The 23,857-nt window shown below is 34.5% G+C and overlaps 1 protein-coding gene across 4 annotated transcripts in view; it reads left to right on the forward strand.

The window, feature by feature from the left end:
• RTN4 (reticulon 4) overlaps positions 1-23,857 on the forward strand; it is a 68,922-nt gene that overhangs the window by 29,395 nt on the left and 15,670 nt on the right. The window contains exon 1 of one of the 4 annotated variants that reach the window (XM_040623475.1): positions 6,012-6,159. The exons of the other annotated variants lie outside the window; for them this stretch is intronic. Coding sequence (XP_040479409.1) covers positions 6,126-6,159 — 34 coding nt within the window. The 5' untranslated portion in view covers positions 6,012-6,125. Of the gene's footprint in view, positions 1-6,011; positions 6,160-23,857 lie in introns of those variants that run through there. 4 annotated transcript variants of the gene reach the window in all.

Consider the following 23,857-nt stretch of genomic DNA (forward strand, 5'->3'; position numbering starts at 1 on the left):
TGTCAAATGAATGGGGATTTATTTAGTGCTTAGTATGGGCCCAATACAGATTGAAAATAATTATGAAATATGTACCATGAAGGTTAGAGAACACTAAATATAGTGTGTTTGAAAGAACTTCATTTTGGGCATCTTATAGACCTGAGTTCTAATCCTGCCTTTTCAGTGTTTAGCTGTATGACCATGGACAGATGTTTTAATCTATTTGAGCTTCAGTACTTTCAGTAGTCAGAATTTGTCTGAAGGACCTGCTATCAGTAAAGTCAGACCAGTGGTACATGAAACAATCTGCAGTAATACATGCTCATTGTACAAATCTGAGTAGTAGAGAAAACTTTTGAGATGAAAAAAATATGTAATCAGATAGCCCAGACATAATTGTTAATATTTTAGAATATATTCTTCTCATCTATTTTCTATGCATGTGGATACTTTATGATGGAGTACAAAAATAAGTGTTTTGCCAAATTGGAATCATAGTCTACACATTGTTTATAGCTTTAAAAAAATTAGCAGTATCTTGGGCATCTGGGTGGCTCAGTCAGTTAAGGGTCTGCCTTCGGCTCAGGTCATGATCTCACAGTCCTGGGATCAAGTACCTTGTCTCTCAGACTCCCTGCTCAGTGGGGAGTCTGCTTCCCCCTCTCCCTTTGCCCCCATGCTCATGCGCGCACTCTCTCCCAAAAATAAATAAATAAAATTTTTTAAAAAATTTAAAATTAGCAGTATCTTGTATAATGCTGACATTTCTGTATCATTCTGCTGCTGCATGATTTTTTAATGTTTATTGTTCTTGGTATTGCATATAATTTAATTAGTTTGCTATTGTTGGATTCTTAGATGGCTTCTGACTTTTTAATTTATAAATAATGCTGCTATTGACCTCTTTATATTTAAATATGTTTTACGTACCTGAATTATTCATTTCTAAATTACTAGAAATAAACCCTAGGTAAATGAGTATGAGCGTTTTTAAGAGTTTTGACAAAAATTGGCTGTCAGAAAAGTTGTACTGATTTTTCCCCCTCTAAAAAAGTAAGAAAACACCTATTTCTCTATTATCACCAACAATTGATATTATTTATTCTTTTGCTTATTAGGTAATACTTCCATATTATACAAAATTCAAAGAGCACAATGACAGTAAGTCTTCTTCCTGTCTCAACTAGTCACTTCATACTCCTTCAGAGTCCTGTACTGTGACTTATTTCTTAGGTATCCTTCCAGACATTCTATATATGGCACTTAAAAAACAACAACAAAAAACCCTTTACCAATTTTGATAAGACGAAGTGGTATCTTGCAGTTTTGATCTTTGATGATTAGTGAAAGTAAACATGTTCCATATATTTATTGGCTGTTTTTCTTTTGTGAATTGCCTGTTCATACCCTTTGCTCATTTTTAAATTTAGATGTTCATCTGTTTCCGATTTTATGAGAGTTCTTTACAAAGGATGAAAACTCCTGTTATGTTACAGTTTTCCGAACAATTTTTATTTTACTTTACATTTTAGTGGACATTTTCAGTTTTCACATAGGAAAATATGTATGTATGTATTATTTTATTTAATTTATTTTTTTATTTTATTTTATTTTTTTTAAAGATTTTATTTATTTGACACAGAGAGACAGCCAGCGAGGAAGGGAACACAGGCAGGGGGAGTGGGAGAGGAAGAAGCAGGCTCCCAGCAGAGGAGCCTGACGTGGGGCTCGATCCCAGAACGCTGGGATCACGCCCTGAGCCGAAGGCAGACACTTAATGACTGTGCCACCCAGGCGCCCCTGTATTATTTTATTTTTACACCTGATTCTTCGCTATTTAAAATTGATTTTGAATTCTGGTCAGAGATCACATGCTTTCTTGGTGGTGGAGTTATTTTTCTATTGCCATCATATTCTGATCTCTAGTTCCCTAGTATCAGGCAGAAGGAGTGAGAAAATTGAACAAGGTTTTTGTTGGGATTGCATGCCCAGTAAGACAATCTACTGGATGGGTGTTGGTGCCATCTAGTGTTATGTATAGAAAATAGGTCTACGGAACACTTTATAATTGACTATATGGAATAAATTCAGATGACGAGAGAAATTTAGTGAGTTGTGGATATTTGCTTTACATTAACAAGTGACTTTAAAAATGACTTTATAAAAGGATTTTGACACATTGTGCTGAATCAAACAAATGATTGAGTCATGTTATTTTAAATAACGAATGACTTTAAAGATTCTCCCAAACCTGTGTAGTTTGATGAAAACATATAAGTTTTAAAAGATCTGTTCAGAGCCTAGTGACTATTAATTTTTTGATTCTGAATTTTCAAATGCTTTGCATCTTTTGGAATATGTATATTTATTTTAGATTATAATACATGAAGCCAGCATTTATTTAGTTCTTACTGAGTAGTGTATCACTTTCAGTTTCTCTGTGGATTTTAGTATTTGTTTTTAGCAACTTATATGAAATTGTTTATAGACTTTAAAATACTCATTATTTTTTTTACCATTTGAACTTGTGTTGTCATTCTTTTTCTAGACTGAAGTCTTTCTCCATGTCTTCAGATTCAATTTAGTAGTTAATGTTGAAGTGCTGTAATTTAGTCCATAGAGGGCATTATATTACAGCTTATGGTATTAAACAGCATTGTTTAATACCTTTCAGTAATGAGACATATGTTTAGTTTTATATTTTTGTATAGCTCAGGATAATTAAGTTTTGAAATAAGTTTAAAATTCCTGTGTAACTATGGTTGTTTCTTTATTTAAAAAAAAAATATTGTTTTCTGTTTCCAGAAAGTAGAAATACTTATTTTAGCTATCAAGAATTGTATACTAGCAATCCCCAGCTTAGAGAGTATCACTTTAAATCCAAATGACCACCCCTTTTTCATTTATTTCCCTTGATTTCTAAACATTGTAAAGAAAACAAACTTTAATTTTTCTGGAGTTCAGAAGTAGAGGAAGGAAAGAAATGGGAAGGCTGGCTGGAGCGGACTTAGAGCTTATGTACTGCTGCCTGTTCCAAAGTACAGTCTTGAGTCTGAAATCCTGCCCTTCACACACACACACACACACACACACACACCCCCACACCCACCCACACCCACACCCACACACTCTCTCTCTCTTCATGAGAAGGTTATAGAGAAAGGAATTTTTTAAATTTTTTAGTAGGAATTGATTTAATCATGATTTTCCTACTACTGAGGTTAAGTGCGCTAAGAAAATGAGAGTTTTGATTTAAGATATGAGGAGAAGAGAAATCTAGAGAGTGTAGGTAATTTTAGAGCATGGTACCCTTTGGAAAGGAGATAGTGTTATGCTTGGGCAAGTTTTCATTTGTTCATGTCATGCTTTGTCCACTGGGGATGTGGATACTGAGGAATGGGGGAAGTTGCCAAACTTGAGCTTTGGAAAACTCATTTCAAAAGTTCTGTGTAAGGCTAATTTTACATTTTAAAAAGGAGAATGTCTTCCGTCATTCTTCCTACGCCATCTTCTGTGGTCTCCTTTGGAAGCTTTTACTTTTAAGGTAAAAGTAGGTTCCTGTCCCAAATAATCAAAGTGCTGTTTTACAAGTTGGGATGTGTGTTCTATTTGAAAATTGTCCTTGAAAGAATTCATTTTTTAAACAAAATATTAGATATTTGAAGGAAAACAAAATAAATGAAGGTAAGTTTTTAACAGATTTATGTCCTTTATATGTCTGTTATGTTGGTATTTAGTGTGAAGTAGGACCTATAAACTATCCGTATATAAATTTTTCTGAGCTGGAGTATAACGGAACTGTGTAGCAAAGCACAATAATGTGTGTGTGTGTGTGTGTGTGTGTGTGTGTGTATATATACGCGCGCGCGCATGCGCACGCGCATGCATGCTTGTACTTGTTTAGAAAGGTATTGGGTTATTCCCTAGAATTGAATGGCTTCATATATGCGCTTAGATGTGTTTTATGTACCTTATCTCCTACTAGTTTGTTATTTGTAGCATAATAATAGTGTTAATTAGCTAGGACTAATATAAGGCCTACTTTTTGTCAGGGACTGTCCTAAGGCCTTTTGCTTATGCTATTTCATTTGATCCTCACTAAAAACATAGCTTATATGGCTTTATGTTTTTAACAGATTTGTATCATCAAGTTTTTAAATTTCAGTACTTTTTTTTTGCTTAGCTAACCAAACCTAAAATAACCTTTTAAAACTTTTTAAGAGAGAAATAGGTAAAATGTCAGTTGATTTATATGAGTAAGTTTTTCTGCAAACTTAATAGTTTGAATTGCAAAGACCCTAAAAATTAAAGAATTGGGTATCAGTATATAAGATCAAACTTCAGGGCTCCTATTTTGACTTTTAAATCTGCCAGGGGAGCTTTTAAGTGTATTTAGTGTTCAGATGAATGGTTGTTATTATCACACATTCTTGCTCTTTGAGACTACTTTTAAATGTTTTGAATCAAATCAAGTACCAGCAGATGTAAGTAGTGTAAATGGTAAATACCTTTGTCTCAAGAAGTCTTTTTTTTCCCCCTCTCCTATTTGTGCAGTAATCTCTGACTTCAAAGCAGTGTTTGGGCACTGTTTTTTTGAGTGCTTTATTCTGATGTTAAAGTATTTACATGTCTTCACAGTTTCAAGGGATTCATTCTTAGTTAGAGATAGTATTTTGGAAATATTTCATACTTAACTGAATAGTTTGAGATTTCATAGTATTGCGTGAAGAAGCCAGACTTTTTCAGCCACGGTATGACTTGGCGACAGGGTTCTCAAATACCACATTATACATGGGTCCAGTGAATAAAATTTTAAGTTAGAAGTTGCTTTGCTTTATTTATGTATGGAGTTAGAAAAGCAGATAGGAAAGGACTGAGTCATTGACCAGACTACTTCTGATTCTAAGGATTTTGCAGAATTTTACAGCAAGTTCCAGAAAATATACCAATTTCAGTGTAGCTGTATCACTTTCAGAAGTATGTACTTCTGTACATAGGCCATATATCTTATAATACTTCATCCTGTCACACACTTTAGAACATTTTAGCTGATTTGTCATTAAATGTTGCCTCTATAGCTTGGTTAAATGCTAGCATCAGTTAAACCAGTTTTGGAACATTAGTAAAGACATAATATTTTGCACTGGAATGAATGCCAGTTTTAGAAAGTTGAGCAAAAATTTTGAAAGTCCTATACATAGAGTTGTTTTTGTATTAGTAAAATTTTTGTTTTGTCTTATGTCATTTTCCCAAGGCAAATGATATAATTAGCACATGAATATTTCTCTTCAAGCTAAGAGTCTATTAATAGTACCTGCAGTAATGTTTAATAGATATTTATTGAAAGATTAAGTTGCAGCAGGTGATGATTAGGAATAAATATACACTTGTAAGTCTCTGGATTTCCATTATTGTAAAAGAAGAAATAGCATTACATAATGAGACTGCTGAGATTGAATAAAACCTTTTTTTCTTTTGAAGTAGCATATGTTCGGTAAATATTAATAATCTGACTTTGTGATTCATACCCTCGTAAGGGTGCAAATGCTGAATGCCTTAAACCTTAATAAACTCAGGAGAAAGTAAGAAGAGATTCAGCATTTCCCAGGCTTGAAATTTAAGCTATTACCCTTCTTTGGATCAGTCCATTTTTGTCTTATTAGGTAACTATTGATTTTAGAGTTTTTAAATGAAACTGAAAACCAGCAGCATAATTCACCCATCGATGAAAAGAAAAAAATTGCATATAGCTGTAAGTACATTGCAGATAGAATCAGTGGTTAGCTCTGCCAAAAGAACAGCTCTCTTTTCTTTCCTTTCTTTGGTAGCCTGCCCCTCCCCCTGCAAAAGTAGCTCCCTTTGGTATGAGCAACAAGCAAAAGACTAGAACAATAAACACATAGGAGGAAGGCGGTAGTGCCTGAGTATTAGTAGCCTAGTTACAGATTGCACTGCGTCAGACTGTTCCACACCCAGAAGACGTCAGGTGACTTCAGTCCTGCTGCAGTTGTGCAGCAGAGACTGCAGACTTCGCTTGAGGAAACGGATATTTCATGTCTCACAGGGTAGATTTGTGCAGTTACAGCTTTTCTGTTGGTATGCATAATTGATCATTGCATCTGGAGGGCAGATCGTGACAAGAGATGGACTGTCAGAAGAAAAATTGGAAGGACAAGGGTATATGTGCTTTTTAATCTTCTGTTCGGTTTTTTTACGTGACCAATAATATATTTCTATGAATAAGCTTTGCAATTTTAGATGTATTTTGGATTGGAAATGGAAACTATGAAAGCTTTAAAAGTTAAAGATTAAAACAGCTATTTCATATGTTTTTATATTTGGTTGTGTCTGAGAAAATGTCATGCTGTTCTGTTTCACTGGCATTTCATTTAGGCTTTGCAATCCTATCGTTGATTAGGTTCTATTCTTTAATCTTGCACATTGTAAACATTGTATAGTTTAAATGCATTTCATTTATTGGTCACTTTGGTGCGATAAATTCACATAGCTATCTTTGTATTACATAATGACATTTTTTGTGACTATTTTTTTTTAAAAGCTGATTTGGTGTAGTTGAGATTCTATCCAAGATTTTTGTAGGTAGCAGGATACTACGTTTGCAATTAAGCTTGTTTCTTCTTTGGAAATCTGATTGAACCTTTAAAGTCATCACCAGTCACATTTTAACTAGATTATATTTTCTTATATCTTGAAATCATTAAGATGTATACAGAGTAGTTTTAAATGCATGTCTATATTTAAGTCTCTAACCTTTGTCCTTGTAATAACCAATCAGTGATCTTGATCCCCTTTCCTCCCCCTTGAAAGCCCAGATCCTTTCAAGTCTCAGTGGGTCATTGTGTAAGAATTTAAGCATGCAAGTGGTAAAATGTTGACTCTAATGAATATTTTTTAAATATTTTATGTAGATGGTTAAATGTGCCATTTTTTTAAAAAAAGAAAGTGGTAAGCTATATATCTGACCACTTGTAAAAAATTGTCTTAAAAATTATTAGAACTATTTTAAAGTAGTCCAAGTAGCCATTACACACAACAGTTGTTTTTTCTGGCCACATTATGTTTTATAGTTTTTTAAAAATGTTATTTCCTTTGATAGCAGAACTGGTGATAATGTTTCTAAAAGCAGTATGTGGAGCTAATTAAAGTAACATTCATAAAATCCTTTAAAAAATTGGTTCAATAAAGAAATGTGGGGAAAAGGTGAGTTTGAGATTGAGCTCACATTGAGACAGATTCTTATAGTTACAATTTAAAGACGAGAAAACAGTACAGCTTTGGATTTTGACCTTTATTGTTTCTTTATATGTGAATTTAATGAAGAGAAGGATTTTTATTTCTTCATCCTTCTGACCTAATGAAAGGTGAATTGAAACACTAGTTTTTGATAATGAAAATTGAAAGTAGCGATAACAAATACAGTAAAACAAGCCTTAAAAATGGGTAAAAAGTTACATCAGGGTCTACTCTGAAGATCCTAAGGTTCTGTATTAATAATTTAAATCTTAGACCATTTAATAACATCTTAAGTTATTTATTTGCTGAACTAATTTAGGGATATTTTGAGACAGGAGAAATTAAGATTCAGTATAGCCTGCATTATGCCAGAAATTTATTTTGATTATTTTTAGGCACTAAATATAAAATCACATTTAGATATCTCTGGGGAGCTTCACATTGTATGTTAAATGGAATGGCCTAATATTTTAGTGCTTGTCTTTGGTTTTTTTGCTTGGTACCTATTTTTCTGATTTATTGGTGAAGTTATATTTGAGTATTTATCAGTAGCTAATTTTAATGTTGTAGATTATAGATTATGACTTAAATGGAAATCACTGAGGCGGTGAAACTGCCATGGAATGAGTTTTTCTCCATTTTATGAGGAAATGGGGCTTTTTTGTTTTATGAGAAGTATGTGATAATAGAGAAGAGAAACAAATCCAGGCTCTGGGTATACTTAAAAAAAAAATACTTACACCCCTATTTTTTTTTTTTTAACCTACTGTTAACCTCCTTACCTTAAGTGCCATGGTTGAAACACAATCAGTATCTAATGATGGTGAAGCGTAATAGTGTAACAGAAGTGAGAGCTACTCTGATTTCAGTGTTTTGAAAAGTTTTGTTGCTGATTAACTAGTATTTAAGACATTTTCTCTTTCAGGCTAAAACCAGTATTAATTTGTATTCCCTTACATGGTTTTTTTTTCTTTGATTTTCCATTCTTAGCAGCATGATTACAACAAATGAAATCTACCTAGTACTTGATTATTGGGGTTATATGGAAAGCATTGATGAAGATTTTGAAGAGTTTAGAATAGGAAGGAATGGGAAGGTTTGGAGCTGGGTAGGGGGGAGCATGATATAACCTCTAAACAAGGTATAATTGAGACAGTAAGTAGAGCTTTTTGGAAAGAACAGAGTATAAGACACTAGTTGAAATATAAGATTGATACGGTCAAAGAATATAGAAGATTTGCAAGATCTAGGTCAGGTTTCCTCAAACTTCCCTGCAGATGAGAATCACCTCGTGCTTCTTAAATATACAGATTCCTGTGGTCAGACTCAGATCAGATTCCTGTGAATCTGAAGTCACAGCAGAAGGGCCTGGCAATCTGTGTATTGAACATCTTGGTGTCGTTCGTGTTAATTATCAGGCAACTTAGGAAATACTGATTTAGGTTTTTAAGTTTCCGGTTTGGTAACTTAATTTTGGCCGGAGTAAGAAACTAACCTTTTTTGGTGTTCATTCAGTTTCCTCATTTGCATGATTTCTAGGCTTCCAGTTTTGAGATTCTCTGGTTTTATGAGAAAATACCCTGGGCCAGATTGCAGAGGACATTGGCTTTTGGATTTTACCAGGAAGGAAATAAAAGAGCTTTTGGAAGTTTGAAAGTCAGAAGCATAAAAGGACAGCAGGTTTGAAAGACTGGTTTGGGGTGCTGTGTAAGATAAATTCGAGGAGAACTTAGAGGCAGAAGTTAGGATGACTGTATTTGTGCCCTGATTTAAAGCAAATACTGACTGAAGTTGGCCTGAAATAGGAATGAAAAGGAAGTGACAGATTTGAGAAACTCAAGTAAGTAATACTTGACATTTGGCATAGATTTGTGGGACTAGGGTGAGGGAGCGACTCAAAGGACAACATGAAATTTCAGTCGGAGTGGAACACTGGCAGCGCTGGTGCTTTGTGGTATCAGTAGAAATAGGCAGAAATGATGCCAAGTTCGGTTTTAGAAGCTTCATATTTGACGTGACTGTAAAACTTATGTGAAGCTCGGAGAAATGACAGGTTTAATGATAAAGAATTGGGAATTGAATGGTTGAATACTACAGAGAAGCTGTTTAATATGAAGATTGAGGGGCGCCTGGGTAGCGCAGTCGTTAAGCGTCTGCGTCTGCCTTCGGCTCAGGGCGTGATCCCGGCGTTCCGGGATCGAGTCCCACATCGGGCTCCTCCGCTAGGAGCCTGCTTCTTCCTCTCCCATTACCCCTTCCTGTGTTCCCTCTCTCGCTGGCTGTCTCTCTGTCACATAAATAAATAAAATCTTTAAAAAAAAAAATGAAGATTGAGAAATGGTTGTGGACCCTATGGAATTTTAGAGACCTGTACACCACCATCCGTTATTACCAGTGTTTTTTGAACTTGGTTAACGTGCTGTAGGTGACCTTTGAGAGAAGTTCTGTGGGATGGCGACAGATGTGTTTCTAGCATTAAAATTCAATTTGATTATATCTTAAGACAAACTGCTCCACTTCTGGAGCGTACTTCTTTGCAGAGATTCTTACAGGGCCCCCTGGTCTTTACTTTTGATAAACCACTTGCAGTTTCTCTGGAGGCTTAAGGTTACTGAATACGGGTACAGTTGTACGTGTGTACTGACATTCAGGAAGAGAGGAGCAGGGGTCTTGCTGCGTGAAAGAAAGGCCTCACTTACCTCCTGAGAAAGCCAAAAAATGCCTCGGGAGGGAACTTCGGCATTAATCAATTTTGAGACTGTTTGGAGGAAGGCCCTTACTTTTAGTTCTAAACTTAGTTGAAACACTATGTTCAGGCATTCATTGAATATTTCTTCTAGATCTTGGTTTAACTGCACGACACTGTATATACATATATATATGTATTTGTTGTAGAAAATTTAGGTGTCTTGAAGACTAAAACTTTTGCTTCACATGGAGTGGTTTTGTTTTGGTGTATTAATTTTAGTAGTGTGTGTGTACATGTTGGGGGGGTTCATATGGTACGTTTTGTTCTGTAATCTCTCACTAAATGGGGAAATGCCCTTTATTTAATATATATTCTACATTGTTTTAATGGCTATAGTATTCTAAGTATTTACTATTAATCCCGTCTAGTTAAATATTCAAGTTATTCCTAATGTTTTTGCAAGTATAAACAATGCTAAAATGAATATAATTGAATATAAATCTTTGTTTTTATCCATGATTATTTCCAGATTGCTGGGTTATAGTATTTAGGCTTTTGGGTCATGGTACAAAATTGCCCTCCGGAAAGATGATACAAATTATTATTTTTTTAAGGTGGTACAAAATATTGTACAAATGTATGGAAGTGTTCTGAAACTTTGGCCAGGATTAAATATTATGTATGCATTTCTGATGGTTTTAACTCTAAAATAGTTATTTTGTCAGTTTTAAGTAGTTAAGTCATTTGACGAAACCCAGGTTTATATTAAAAAAGGGTGAATTTGCAAATGTTTTCCTTTATGGTTTAAAGTCTTGTATGGATATCCAGTGGGAGCAATGGTCTTCTCTGTTTTATTTATTTATCCAAGTCTGGGTATTCCTAATTCCTCACCAGGACTCTTCACTGGTTTTTCCACTAAATCCTATGTGTCACAGCCATGTTAATCTTCCTGAACTCTGCTGTCATCCTAGCACTTAAGAGGTTTTTCTTTACTTTCAAATTAAGTTCATACTGTCCATCCTGAACTTTCAAAAGGCATTCCCTGGCTTAGTCCCAACCTTTATAATCCCATCTCTCATGGTATGGGACTTGTTCCTTCAGTGTCCTTTGCATTTGCTTGTGTTTTTTTTCTGTCTAGAATGCCCCTTCTTCCCATTTCATTCTGTCCAAGTTGTACTTATCAAAGGCCCAGTCTTCCTTGAGGTCTTTACTAATCCTCTCAGGTGGAGGTCCCCATTGTTCTGCAAACTGTGCAGAGTCAACGAGGAGACGCAGTGATGAAGCCACTACTGTTTCTGCCTTCCTGGAAATTAGAGGCTAGGACGAGAGTCAGGATACCTATATATCTTATATAGATGTCTGTATGCATGTATAGATATGTATCTGGATATACATGTGTATCTAGCCGGTGAATTCCATGAAGTCAGAAACAGTGGTGGCTTCATCACTGGGTCTCCTCATTGGTTCTGTATATATACCTCAGTGAAGGGAGAGGCTGAGAGCTCTGATGTTCAGCTAGGTTTATTCCTGGCCTTGAACCCTATACATACGTTCTTGAAAAATGCAGACAGGGCACCTGACTTTCTCATTTTACAGGTAAGGAACCAAGAAAATGAAAGAGATTAAATTATTCAGGACCACACAGCTGATGACACGGGGCTTTTGTTTTTATTATACAATTTCTTTGTACTTGAACAACTGAAGATTGAAAAATCTAAAACCCACTAAATCGAGCCACATTTTGATTTTTGTTCATTTATATAGTCTGTGTCATCTTATTGAACATGGTGGCTTCACTCTGCAGTAAAATAGGCAGTAGTCTTTCACACTAGCAGTGAAAGAAAGTGGGTGTGGTTAGTTGTTGAGTATTATCAAAATGTTAAGTCTAGTGGGGACTCTGGGCCAGGAGAATAATTTCTCTTTGTCCTTAGGGATTGGATTACATGCTTGAATGTAGGAAGAATATTTAAGCAGTGAATAGAATTCTTATTTTGGTCTCTAGGTATCCCCTAGGTTCCCTTTTTATTTATTCAGCTGATGTCATCTCTTTCTAGAATTTAGGCTCAACAATGTTACTAAATTTAACTAGCGCTTTTCTTTGCATCTTCAGAGCAGTATTCTGAGACCAAATTTTCTGTTTCTCTGCTTCATCATGGATGATGCTGACTTTTGTTACTGCTGTGTGTGTGTGTGTGTGTGTGTGTGTGTGTAAAATATATAAACATGTTTTTAAATCTTTTTAAATCTTCAGGGCTTTCGCGTTTCAGTCCAGTCATTTATGGAAGGTATTGATAGACACTAAAACACTATTCTCTCTCCTTAAATATTGTATCACCACTATCAGATTTATTCTGTGTGCATTTACTTGAGGACCTCAAAGCAACTTAAAGATTAAAAATTATCAGATATTACTGATATCCCTGCAAGTCCATTGTTAAGAGTTGGGCATTGAGATAGATTTAGGAATTTCTACTCTCAGACTGCAGGCTTGTTAAAATTATGGTTTTCATAAGAATAAGAGGAATTATAGCTGTTTTTTGTTAGATGCACCCATTTGTATATTTTTCCATTGAAATACTCTAAAATAATTTAAAATATGTTATTCTGGTCTGTTCTAGTGTTCTAATGTGAATACTTCCTCATTTAATTGTCTGTACTATCAGCTGTTTATTCCAGTGAGCATTTATATTCAGTGTCGGTATGGTAGGTATAAATGATTATAGAAGAACAGATCTTACTCACCTTATGATGGGGTTACATTCTTGATAAATGAATCATAAATGGAAAATATTGTAAGTTGAAAATACATTTAGTACACTTAACCTACTAACCATCATAGTTTAGCCTAGCCTACTTTAAATGTGCTCAGAATATTTACAGTAGCTACAATTGAGCAAAATAATCTAACACAAAGCCTCTTTTATAATAAAGTGTTGACTGTCTCATGTAATTTATTGAATACTATAGTGAAAGTGAAAAACAGAATGGTTGTGTAAGTTGTTTAGCCTCGTGATCGCGTAGCTGGGAGCTGCAGCTTGCCGCCGTTGCCCAGCATCACGAGAGTAGCGTACCATGTGCTGCTGGCCCAGGAAAAGATCAAAATTCAAAGTATGATATCTACGATATACGTACCACTTTCGCACCATCCTGAAGTCGAACCATCTGAGTTAGGGGCTGTCTATATAAATATAATTAGTTTACCTACTATTGAAGTTAATTCTCTTTCTTCGTACTAATAGTTTGCTTTGAGCCCCCTCCCCATTCCAGTCTATTAAGCTTTTCAAGTTTCTAAAGTTACAGAACAGTATGTTTTCTGTTTAGTTTTTATTAGTAGAAAATAGGATTTTGAGCAGTGATTTCCTATTTCTAAGGTTTGGTTCCTGTTTTTGGTAACGTTTTAATGCTTGGATGCCAACAAGAACTAACATGTAAACCATTGTAACCAGCGTCTGTCCCAATTTCATGTTTACATTTGTGTGCATCTTGATCAGTTCTAGTAATTTAAAATAAATAACTGCATGCTTACCAAAGTGTTCCCGAACTAACAGGCTTCTTATAGGAAGAGTCCTTATTTTGACATCCTTTACAACTAAAGATTCTTCAAGTTTGCATAGGCAGGGAGAATCATTGGTTAGGAATATAGTTAGGAATATATATATTTAACATGCTTAAAGATTTTATTTAGCTTTACCTTAGAGAAAATAAAATTAGGTATATAAATTTTCCTGTGGAAGGAAAATTATCATTGTTTAGAGAAATTGGAAGTGGGAAGTTGGAATTATTTTCTGCTGTATTTTTTGCCTTCTAATAAAGCTAGAAAGAGAATGTGAGATTAAAGGAAGTATTGAAAGCTACATGTACTAATTAAGTAAATTGGTGAATTTTACTTAACAAATGAGGCCTGTTTGAGTACTGACACACTACTTTAAATACAAAATGTGGTATGATGGCGAAAGTGAGACTTTTGTGGTCAGACCTGAATTTCAATCTGTAACCCTACATAATTTATTTAATAATACTTCTAAGCCTCAGTATGCAAAGTACTCAGGACAGTCCCTTACTCAGATTAGGGGATTACAAAATTATTATAGAAAAGGTAAGTATAGAATTTATGCTGATTTTACTAAAATGCTTTTTCCTCAGATGTGTAGTGGTAGAAATTGGCCAATGCGCTGTAATGTTGTTGGAAGTAAAGCAGGAAAGATTGAGTGATAAAAGAGACAGGGACCCAAAATTGTGCGTGATCTTTCAGAAACTTAAGTTACAGGAAGAGGAGATGGCCAAGCGAGACACCAGTATTTTTGCCAACTGTTAGGTTGAGATAGTTCGTAGCAATAGGAGGTATCCATCAACCTGAACCTTGCTCACTGAAACCAGATTAGCAGTGCTTTCAGAGAAAGTTGAAGTCACATATCAAGAAACCCGAGCTTACTGAAGCATTGCATTTAATGTTTGATTGCCCTGCTTGACTTTGTCTCTTATGATATTACCTTTATTCAGTGTGTTTAGTTCACCACGCATTTCCATTGTGTGAAATCTCTTTTCAGCTTCAACTAACTACTTAGTTTGGTATCCATTTTCTAATTTTATACAGGGGAAAACTAGGTTAAGTGATCTAGTCTGGGCCATACTGATGGTAAATCAGAGGAAGAAGTAGGACTCACGCCCCTCTTAACTGTCTTTGCTGAGAGAGCTAAGTTCCCACTCTGCACAGATCTTTTTCTGGACCTTCCACCTGTCATTTATTAGCGTGCTTACTGGGTGGGGGTGAAAGCTTACTATGTAGGGCTAAATGATCAACTCTGAGTTCTAGTCACTTTTCCTGGCAATTGAGAAGAATTTAAGGATTGTGACTCCTCATAAATACATAATTACTTATTTAAAGATTATGGTTGTGAAAAAGAATATTTTATTATCATTCTAATATATAGTTGTTTATTAATTTCCCACTTAACTGCCAGACTTTTTTAAAGAAAACTTAATATTTGCTTTTGCTTGGGAAGTAATTATTGTCCTGCCAGCCATTCCCTATCCTACCGGTATTTTTAGGACCCACTAGTTCAACTTTTTTCCCCCTAGAGAAAAGATTTTAAAATTGAAACCTGACTTCAGACTATTCAAGGAAGAGCTTCAGTAAGAATTTGATTTGAGGCAAAATGTAATTGGATGACTTTTGCATGTAAGGCATGCATGGTAGCACTATTTTTAGTTAAGACAGATGACATTTTACGCTTACCAAGTGTAGGCAACTCTTCTTACTCTCTGTTGGGCCAGAGGGTTGTTTTTTTTTTTCTTGAAGAAAAGATTGTAGTGTACAGAGTTGTTTTTAAATTAAAATTTTAGTTTGATAAGGATGCTATTGCTCTGAGCACTACACAAAACACAAAATAAGAAATTTTCAGACTTCTGTTTTGAAAATAAAAGTGGGCACCACTGCAGGGAGTAAATCACTTTTTTCTAAATAACTAGAATTTAAATGGATCAGCGTTGTTTTAGTACAGCAGTCCATAAGCATTTCCCATGGTGATGGGAGGACAGGCACTGTTACATTAATCTCAGATCTTTAAAAGGATATTTCATGAATATTTTATAAAAGACTAAAGGCTACAGTAGGTTACCTTGCATGATTAACACTTTATTTTTCAGTATAGGAGACTGGAGGAACCATGAAACATTAATAAGCTTTTCTTGTACAAGCCCTTTGTGTTAATTTTGGTATCTCAAGAATAAAGAGACCATTAAATTCTTTACTCATAAACAGAACTAATAATTACAGAAGAACCCCAAGTCAGCATTATAGTGACCCTATATTTCTTATTTAATGATGTCCTTTATTTTAATTTGAAAATAGTATGTTTTAAATTTAAATGTTCCTGTTCCTAAGAATAATCCAGGCACTGTTGAGACAATGCAGCAAATATTAATGAAGCAGGTAATGGAAGTATAAAGATGAAAGGCATTCATCAGTTCTTCAGGGTGTAGTAAGAACAGACAAGCCTGTAAAACAATATTGACTGTTTTATAAGTCACCTGAAAGTGTTGCTATTTGTTACTGAATAAGTGTAGATATCTGAAAATAGTTTAAATAAAACTAATGTGAAATCCAAAGCACCGAAAAATTTTTTGAACAAATTAATTAGAATTAGCACATGTCTTCACCTGGCAAAAAGTATGCATTCATTCTAATCAACTAGTAATATTTATTGAAAGTTTATCTGGGGTTACGGTAGATAATAAGACAATATGCCTGTTGTGGTGTTTACAACCTAGTAGAGAAACATGTTAAAACAATTATTTTTAGTTTACTTTTAATTTTTTTTAGGTGTACGATTCATTGATTTTTAGTATATTCATAAAATTGTGCAACCATCATCATTATCTAATTTCAGGACATTTTTATCCATACCCCCCCCCCAAACCCCATACCCATTAGCAGTCACTCCTCATCTCTACTCATCCCAGCCCCTGACAACCACTAATCTGCTTTCTGTCTCTTGTAGTCACCTAGACATCACACATAGAGAGAATCCTACAATGTGTGACCTTTTGTGTCTGGCTTCTTTCACTTAGCATCATGTTTTCAAGGTTTATGCATGTTGTAGCATGTTATCAGTGCTTCATTCCTTTTTATGGACCAGTAATATTTCATTGTATGGATATACTGTATTTTGTTCATCCATTCATCAATTTTTGAACATTTGGGTTGTTTCCTCTTTTTTGGTTGTTATGGATAATACTGCTATTAACAGAAGTTTTTGTGTGAATACTGGTTTTCTAGTCTTCTGGCTGGAAATGCCTAAGAGTAGAATTGCTATGTTATGTGGTAAATCTCTTAACTTTTTGAGGGATGGCCGTACTGTTTTTCACAGCGGCTGAATTTTACATTTCCATCAGCAATGTAAGAGGGTCCCAGTCTTTTCACTTCCTTCCAACACTTGCTGTTGTCCATCTTTTTAATATTAGCCATTCTAGTGCGTCTGAAGTGGTATCTGATGATGGTTTTGGTTTACATTTCTCTAATAACTAATGATGTTAAGCATCTTTTCATTGCTTATTGGCCATTTGTATACATTCTTTGGGGAAATGTCTATTCAAATCCTTTGCCCATTTTTAATTGCCTTATTTGTCTTTTTATTGTTGTTATAAGAGTTTTTTTATATACTATGAATACAAATCCGTTATCAGATGTTTGATTTCTGAATATTTTCTCCCATTCCGTGGGCTGTCTTCTTAATCTTTTGATAGTGTTTTTTGAAGCACGAAGTTTTTCATTTTAATTTTGATGAGATCTGATTTTTTTTTCTTACCGAATGTGCTTTTGGTGTCTATCAAAGAAACTACTGCCTGATCTAAAGTCGTGAAGATGTGCACATATTTTTTTTTTTCCTAAGAGTTTTATAGGTTAAGCTTTTCAGGTCTGTGATTCATTTTGAGTTAGTTTTTACATATGGTGGAAGATAGAGTAGTCCAACTTCATTTTTTTTTTTTTTTGCAATTGTATACCCTGTTGTCCCAGCACCATTTGTGAAAAATTTCCCCCCACTGAATTGTCTTGACGCTGTTGTTGAAATCAACTGACTGTGGATGTGTTTATTTCTGTACTGTTAATTTTTATTCCATTGATCTGTCATCCATCCTTGGGCAACTACCATACTGACTTCATGACTGTAGCTTTGTAGGAAGTTTTGGAAAAAGGAAGTGAGTTTTCCATGTTGTTCTTTTTCAAGATTGTTTTGGCTATTCTGAATACCTAGTGTTTTTCCATACAAAGTCTACAACTGGTTTGTCAATTTCTGTTTAAGGCAGCTAGGTTTTGATAGAAATAGTACTGTATGTAGATCAGTTTGAGGAGTATTACCATCTTAATAATAATGCCTTCTAATCCGTAAACATGAGATGTCTTTTCCATTTATTTAAGTCTTCTTTAATTTCTTTCAACAGTATTTTGTGGTTTTTAGTTTCTGAGTCTTGGGTTTTTTTTTTCATTTTGTTTTTAAGTATTCTTTTTGATGTTATTGCAAGTGGAATTATTTTCTTAATCCATTTTCAGATTGTTCATTGCTTTTATAGAAATACAATTAATTTTTGTATATTAATTTATTCTGTCCTCAGCCTTTCTGGACTTGTTTATTCTAGTTGCTGTTTTGTGGATTCCTTAGGATTTTTATATACAATATCATGTTATCTGCAAAAAGAGATAGTTTAATTTCTTCCTTTAAAGTCAGGATATCTTTTATTTCTTTTTCTTGCCTAATCGCTCTACCTCATAGACAGTGTTGATTAGTGGACAGAGTGGTTATCTTTGTCTCGTTCCTGGTCTTAGGGGGAAAGCTTTGGTCTTTCACCATTAAATATGATGTTAGCTGTGGGTTTTTTGTCTACCCTTTGTCAGCCTGAAGACATTCTTCCTATTACTAGTTTGTTGAGAGTTTTTATAATGAAAGGATATTGGATTTTGTCAGATGCTTTTTCTGTGATTATTGCGATGATCGTGCAGCTTTTGACCATAATCCTATTAATATGGTATGTTACATTGACTGGTTTTCATATGTTGAGCCAACTTTGCATTTCTGAGATAAATACCGCTTGGCCATGGTGTATAACGCTTTTTATGTGTTGCTGGATCCAGTTTGCTAGTATTTTGTTGAGGGTTATTGTGTCTGTAATAATAAGGGATATTGGTTTGTAGTTTTCTTGTGATGTCTTTGCCTGATTTTGATAGCAAGATCGAACATCTAAATTAATTAATGGATATAAATCTCTTGATGAATATTAGAAGCAACAGCATTTGAATATATTTCTCAGGATTTTATTAAAACTTAATGAGTACTCCCCTCTAATTGAGAATAAACAATCCTGGAACTTCCAGAATTTCTTCATTAAAACCAATTTAAGGAATCTGAGAGACTAGAAATATTGGAGACTGTCAATTAAGGTGGCAACCCTGTTTACTAATATTTTTATAATGTAATATTTTTTCATCCTTGCAGCTTCATTTACAATCTTTTAAAAATTTCTTTACTCAAAAATACTGAAATCCTTCTGTATTTTGCACAACGACTCTAGTAACAGTGTAGATTGCCTCTCAGGCCTTCCTGTTTTGGCATATATTAATGTTGTCTTATGTATGACTTCCGTTACCTAGTTGTCTTGTCTCTCTTGGTTCTTCTTCCCTTTATTCCTCTTCAGTGCTTTAAGGTCTGTGGCTCTACCAGAGCATTCCTATGGCTTATTTCAACAAAGCTTTCAAGATAATCTGCTTTGAGTATTCTCGTACAGCTTTTGCATATGTTTATGTAATATGTGCAGCTTTCCTTTGTGATTCTCAGAGCTCTTCCATTTATTGAAAAGACCTTATTCTTAGGAATCATATGGTAGGTGGAAAGAAAGTAGTAGGCTAGGGTTTACTGTACCCTCATGTAGTTAAATTTATTTTAGGCTATAATCACTGAATACTATTGGACGTTATACATGGATATTCCCGTATCATCAACTTTGGGGAAATGGAGTGGGTTCAACTCAAAGTACCAGAGTTACTAACTGAGTTATATACTGTTAAAATTTTAATTATCACCTAGATCTAAATATTTATTAAGCTGGCATACATTATATTCTCCTCCCCATAGGAAAACCTATTGAGAAAACCAGGCTCGTGTTACAAGGCTCTTCAGCGGTATTGAACAGAAATGGAAAGGGGTGAATTTTTTTCAAGTATAATAGTACTTCATGTTTGCCATGAGGGAGGGCGGGAGACAATTTCAAATGGCACAGAAAGAAATGAAGAAGCAAGTTAAACTCATCTATTACCCCTACTACCCAGAGGTACAAACTGTGTTTACTAGATATCCTTTCAGACTTCATGGTTATCCTAAGTTGTTAAAGTTTTACTATATGAATCTTTTTGTAACATTTAGTTTTTATTTATCAATATGGACATGTTTCTTTGGTAGTAGAAATCTACATCACTATCCTTACTGGCTACATAGTGTTCTTTTGCATGGATATATTTTCCAGTTTTACTTAATTAGATTCACATGGCTTTTAAAAGATTTTTTTTCACAACTTGATTATTTATAGTTTTCAACTATGGGAAAATAGCTTCAGGTATATGGAATAGAGCTCTTTGCCTCCTTTTTGGATTTAACTGTAGGTTAAGTATTCACATTAAAATTTGTGTCTCATTAATTAACCTATTTTGTTAGTTTTACCTTGACTTTCTTAGCCTTTGTGAATCATCTCACATATGGTGATTATCTGCTAACACTCTGCCTATTCATTACGCATGCAAATGTGTGACATTTTGAAGAACATTAACGGGCTGAACCTCCAATTTAGCATCATACGTGGGGCATATGAGTTTTATCAATAGGAGCCTGTGGTGAGACCCATGCTCTATCACTTACTAATTAAGTGATCTGAGTCCAGTCATATAAGAGCTGGTTCTTACTTTCTTTTCTGGAAGCCGGCCTCTTAGGGTTTCAATAATTGAAAGAGATAATGTTATATAGTCTATAAACAGTATTTGGCGCAATGTAAGTAGCTGGTAAATATTGACTCAGGAAGTAAATGGAGGTGTGGAGAATGTTGATCAGCAACCTGGAAAAGATTTCTGAAACATCTGTCAGGCTTAAAAGGTGTGTTACTTCTCAGTCTTTTTTTTTTTTTTCTTTTAAGCTTCTATCATACTGTGGCCATAATGGTATAGTTTATAATTGCTTGAAAAATTGTAGGAATATGAATTTTTGTTTTCCTAAGGTTTTAATAATATATGACACTTTAAAAAAGAAAGTGTTTTTCAGTAAGGTTCATTTCAAAAGACTGATATGATTTAAGTCCTTCTCCCCTCAAAAAATCTAGAACTAAAAAGGAAAGAGATATTTTAAAATTTATATTTGGCACAGATAATACAGCAATAAAATCTCATTAATACAGATCCACTGGTTGGGAATTTGAATGCAGGACTGATTGTGTATCTTTGTACTGACTGTGTTTTAGTTTCTGAAGGGGAAAGAAAAATCACTTATTTAATGCCCTGATTAGTGATGATAAAACTGAGATCCAGAGAAGTTGGGAGCCTCATGCAGAGTTGTACGATTGCAGGGCCAGTACTAGGTTGTGGGTCTCTTGTATCTCAGCCACTGGTAATGTCTTCTACCGTATCTATATACAAATCATGGACATTACAAATAATTCTTATCTAGTTACTGAAGGTGTCCAAACTGTAACTCTGGCGGTAGGTAATCAGGTTAGTCGTTTGTGTTGTAAATCTCAAGTCTGAGGTAGTTCCTTTTATAATCAGGTCTTAGTGAACGGGTTTTAATGATGGTAAGGAATAGTGAAGATATCTGCATTTATTTTGACTTATTACCAATAGTGATTTCGAAGGTTAGTAAATGTTTTGGAGCACTTTGAGAACCATACATTTTTATAAAGCAGCATTTGTTCATGTAAAAATGTGAGGTGTACTTTACTTGCTAATTCTTCTAGGTTATCAACTTCTTGTTCTGTATTAGTGAAAGATAAGTTTGAAAATCCTTTTCCACGTGGCTTCTAAAGTGACATGTTTATAACAGCAATACGATTTATTGCAAGTTAATCTTGAGATTGAAATTTTTTCTTTTTCTTTATATTTAATGCCTCGATAAGAATGGTGATAGTGACTCTGATGGTGTTCGTAACAACGACAAATAACAGCCCTGACATTTATTAAGAATTTATTATATGCTGTGCACTGTATTAAATGCATTATATTTGTTACTAATGAAAAATTTTGTTAATTCATTTTCTCACTTAATCCCAACAATATCTCAGTAGGATCATTCCTATTTGCATACACATTCTATAGATGCAGAAACTGAGGTACAGAGAAATTTAGTGACTTGCTTGAGGTCACATAGCTGGTAAATTATGGAGCCAGCTGTGGAGTGTAGGTGATCCAACACCAGAATCTAAGTGCTTTGTTTGGGGCACAGGGGACCTCACAGGAAAGAATTATGTTACCGAGAGCAATCTTTATCATTGCTTCCCCCACCCTCTCAGGTACCCTGTTTAAAAAAACAAACAAAACTACATTAATGATGAGAACCATTGCTGGTAGAGACTCCTAATGAGGCCTGTATCTTTACATTTTCTAGATATACCCATTTTGTAGGACCCAGCTCAACTTCTGTCTTTTTCACAGTCTTTAAAGGTTTCCTCCAGTTTTTTTCTTTTTCTGAATTCTCATGATGGTGCAACAGTTATTTTATGATTTTTTTTGTCATTGTTTTTATGTGTCTTACTGTCTTCCTAGAATTGTAGAGTTTTAGAGTTGGACAGGGCTTTAAAGAAAAGTCCACATCCCCATTTTCGGGTTTTTCATTCTACTAGGTTGAGTTTCTTTGAATGGTATCAGCTCAATAAACGTTTGCTGAATGTCACAAGACTCTTAGCATTGCTTGCTGTCTCTTTCAGTGATGTTATTCATGATGTCATTTTAATAGCATAGATACACTGCTTCAAGTTCTGGTTATTTCTCAGTTGTGCTACTGTAGTTGTACAATAGTAGAAACTAGTTGAACAGAACAAAACTAAGGCAGATGTTTTAGGCAAGGTTGGAACGTACTTGAGATGGGGGAAAATGTGAATAAAGAATTGAAATCCAAGGTTGACCACAAAGTTGTAAATTATATAATGTTAAATTAATAGCATTTAAATCATATCATAGGGGAATAGAATAAGTGTTTCCTACACATAATAAATGTTGAGCCCCTGCTCTGTGTCAGACACTGTGACTGGCGTTTAAAATACCTTAATCAGTATTCATGATAAATACTAACAGGAATTGAGGGCTTCAAAATGATATCTAACATATTATATTTCACATACATAGTTTTCCCCATGGAAGTACCCCTAACAGTAAGGGAAACTTACATACTTTAGAGAACCTCAAGACCAAAGCAGCTCCTGGAAAAGTGGTTTTTCTTTGTTACAGTCTTTATCTTAAAAATTAACAGGTATTTAAGATTGTACTCAAGAATATGCCCATATTTATGTTACTGTAAGATCCCCCCCATCACCCAGTTGTTGACAATCCAGAGAGAGACAAATTATGTTTAGCCTGTGAATTCAAGAACCCTTTGGCACACTGCAGAATTCTTTGTGTGTTGTACATAGCCCAACCTTAAGACCGCAGGCCTATGGTTATTTGATCCCCTCAGTGGCTCTGTCACCATAGGCCAAGAGCAAACTTGCTAAGTTTGGCTTTGTCTGACTCCTTGCTATTAATAAACATTATATAACAGTGTAACACATTTAGTTTATCTCTTTTTCTTTGACACCTACATTTTTATGGCATTGTATTTATCTGCTCTCAAAGAGAAGTAGCTTTTCAGGTAATCTAAAGGCTGTTTCCCTTTGTCTTTGGCTTTGTAGGAAATTTTGTTTTAATGATAGCCAGGTTAGGTTACAATTTCATTATGTTTCTCGAGGAGTGATCTCTTAAAAGCAGAGCTGTGGAACTCCTATGTGTAGTTTTTCATAGTTTTATTTCTTAACATTTTTTTGAATTAGTTATTTTTCTACAAATAAATATATTTTTACATCGTTGAAGTATCATTTTAGTCAGTGTGTATTAAGATTTTTTCCTATTATTTGTATTTATATCATGCAATGAACAAAGTTGAAAGCCCTCAAGATGAGTTTTAAGAAAACTTGTTTTGGATTGTAATCTGCTCTACTGGGTCTGAGAGATTGAACAATATGTATAGCCAGACTGATTTGGACATGAAACAGATTTGCACGAGGAAAATTTATGGTAAATAGATGCGGATATGATACTAATTTACAACTTAGAATGGGTTTCAAATGCAGCTTACAAAGTTAATCTTTTTGTAACACTTTAGATTTTGCTTTTACTTTAGAAATCTTTTTGTTTTTGTAGGTGGAGCAAAT

Source organism: Ursus maritimus, unplaced genomic scaffold, assembly GCF_017311325.1.
Source record: "Ursus maritimus isolate PB19 unplaced genomic scaffold, ASM1731132v1 scaffold_6, whole genome shotgun sequence".
NCBI classification, from domain to species: Eukaryota; Metazoa; Chordata; class Mammalia; order Carnivora; family Ursidae; genus Ursus; species Ursus maritimus.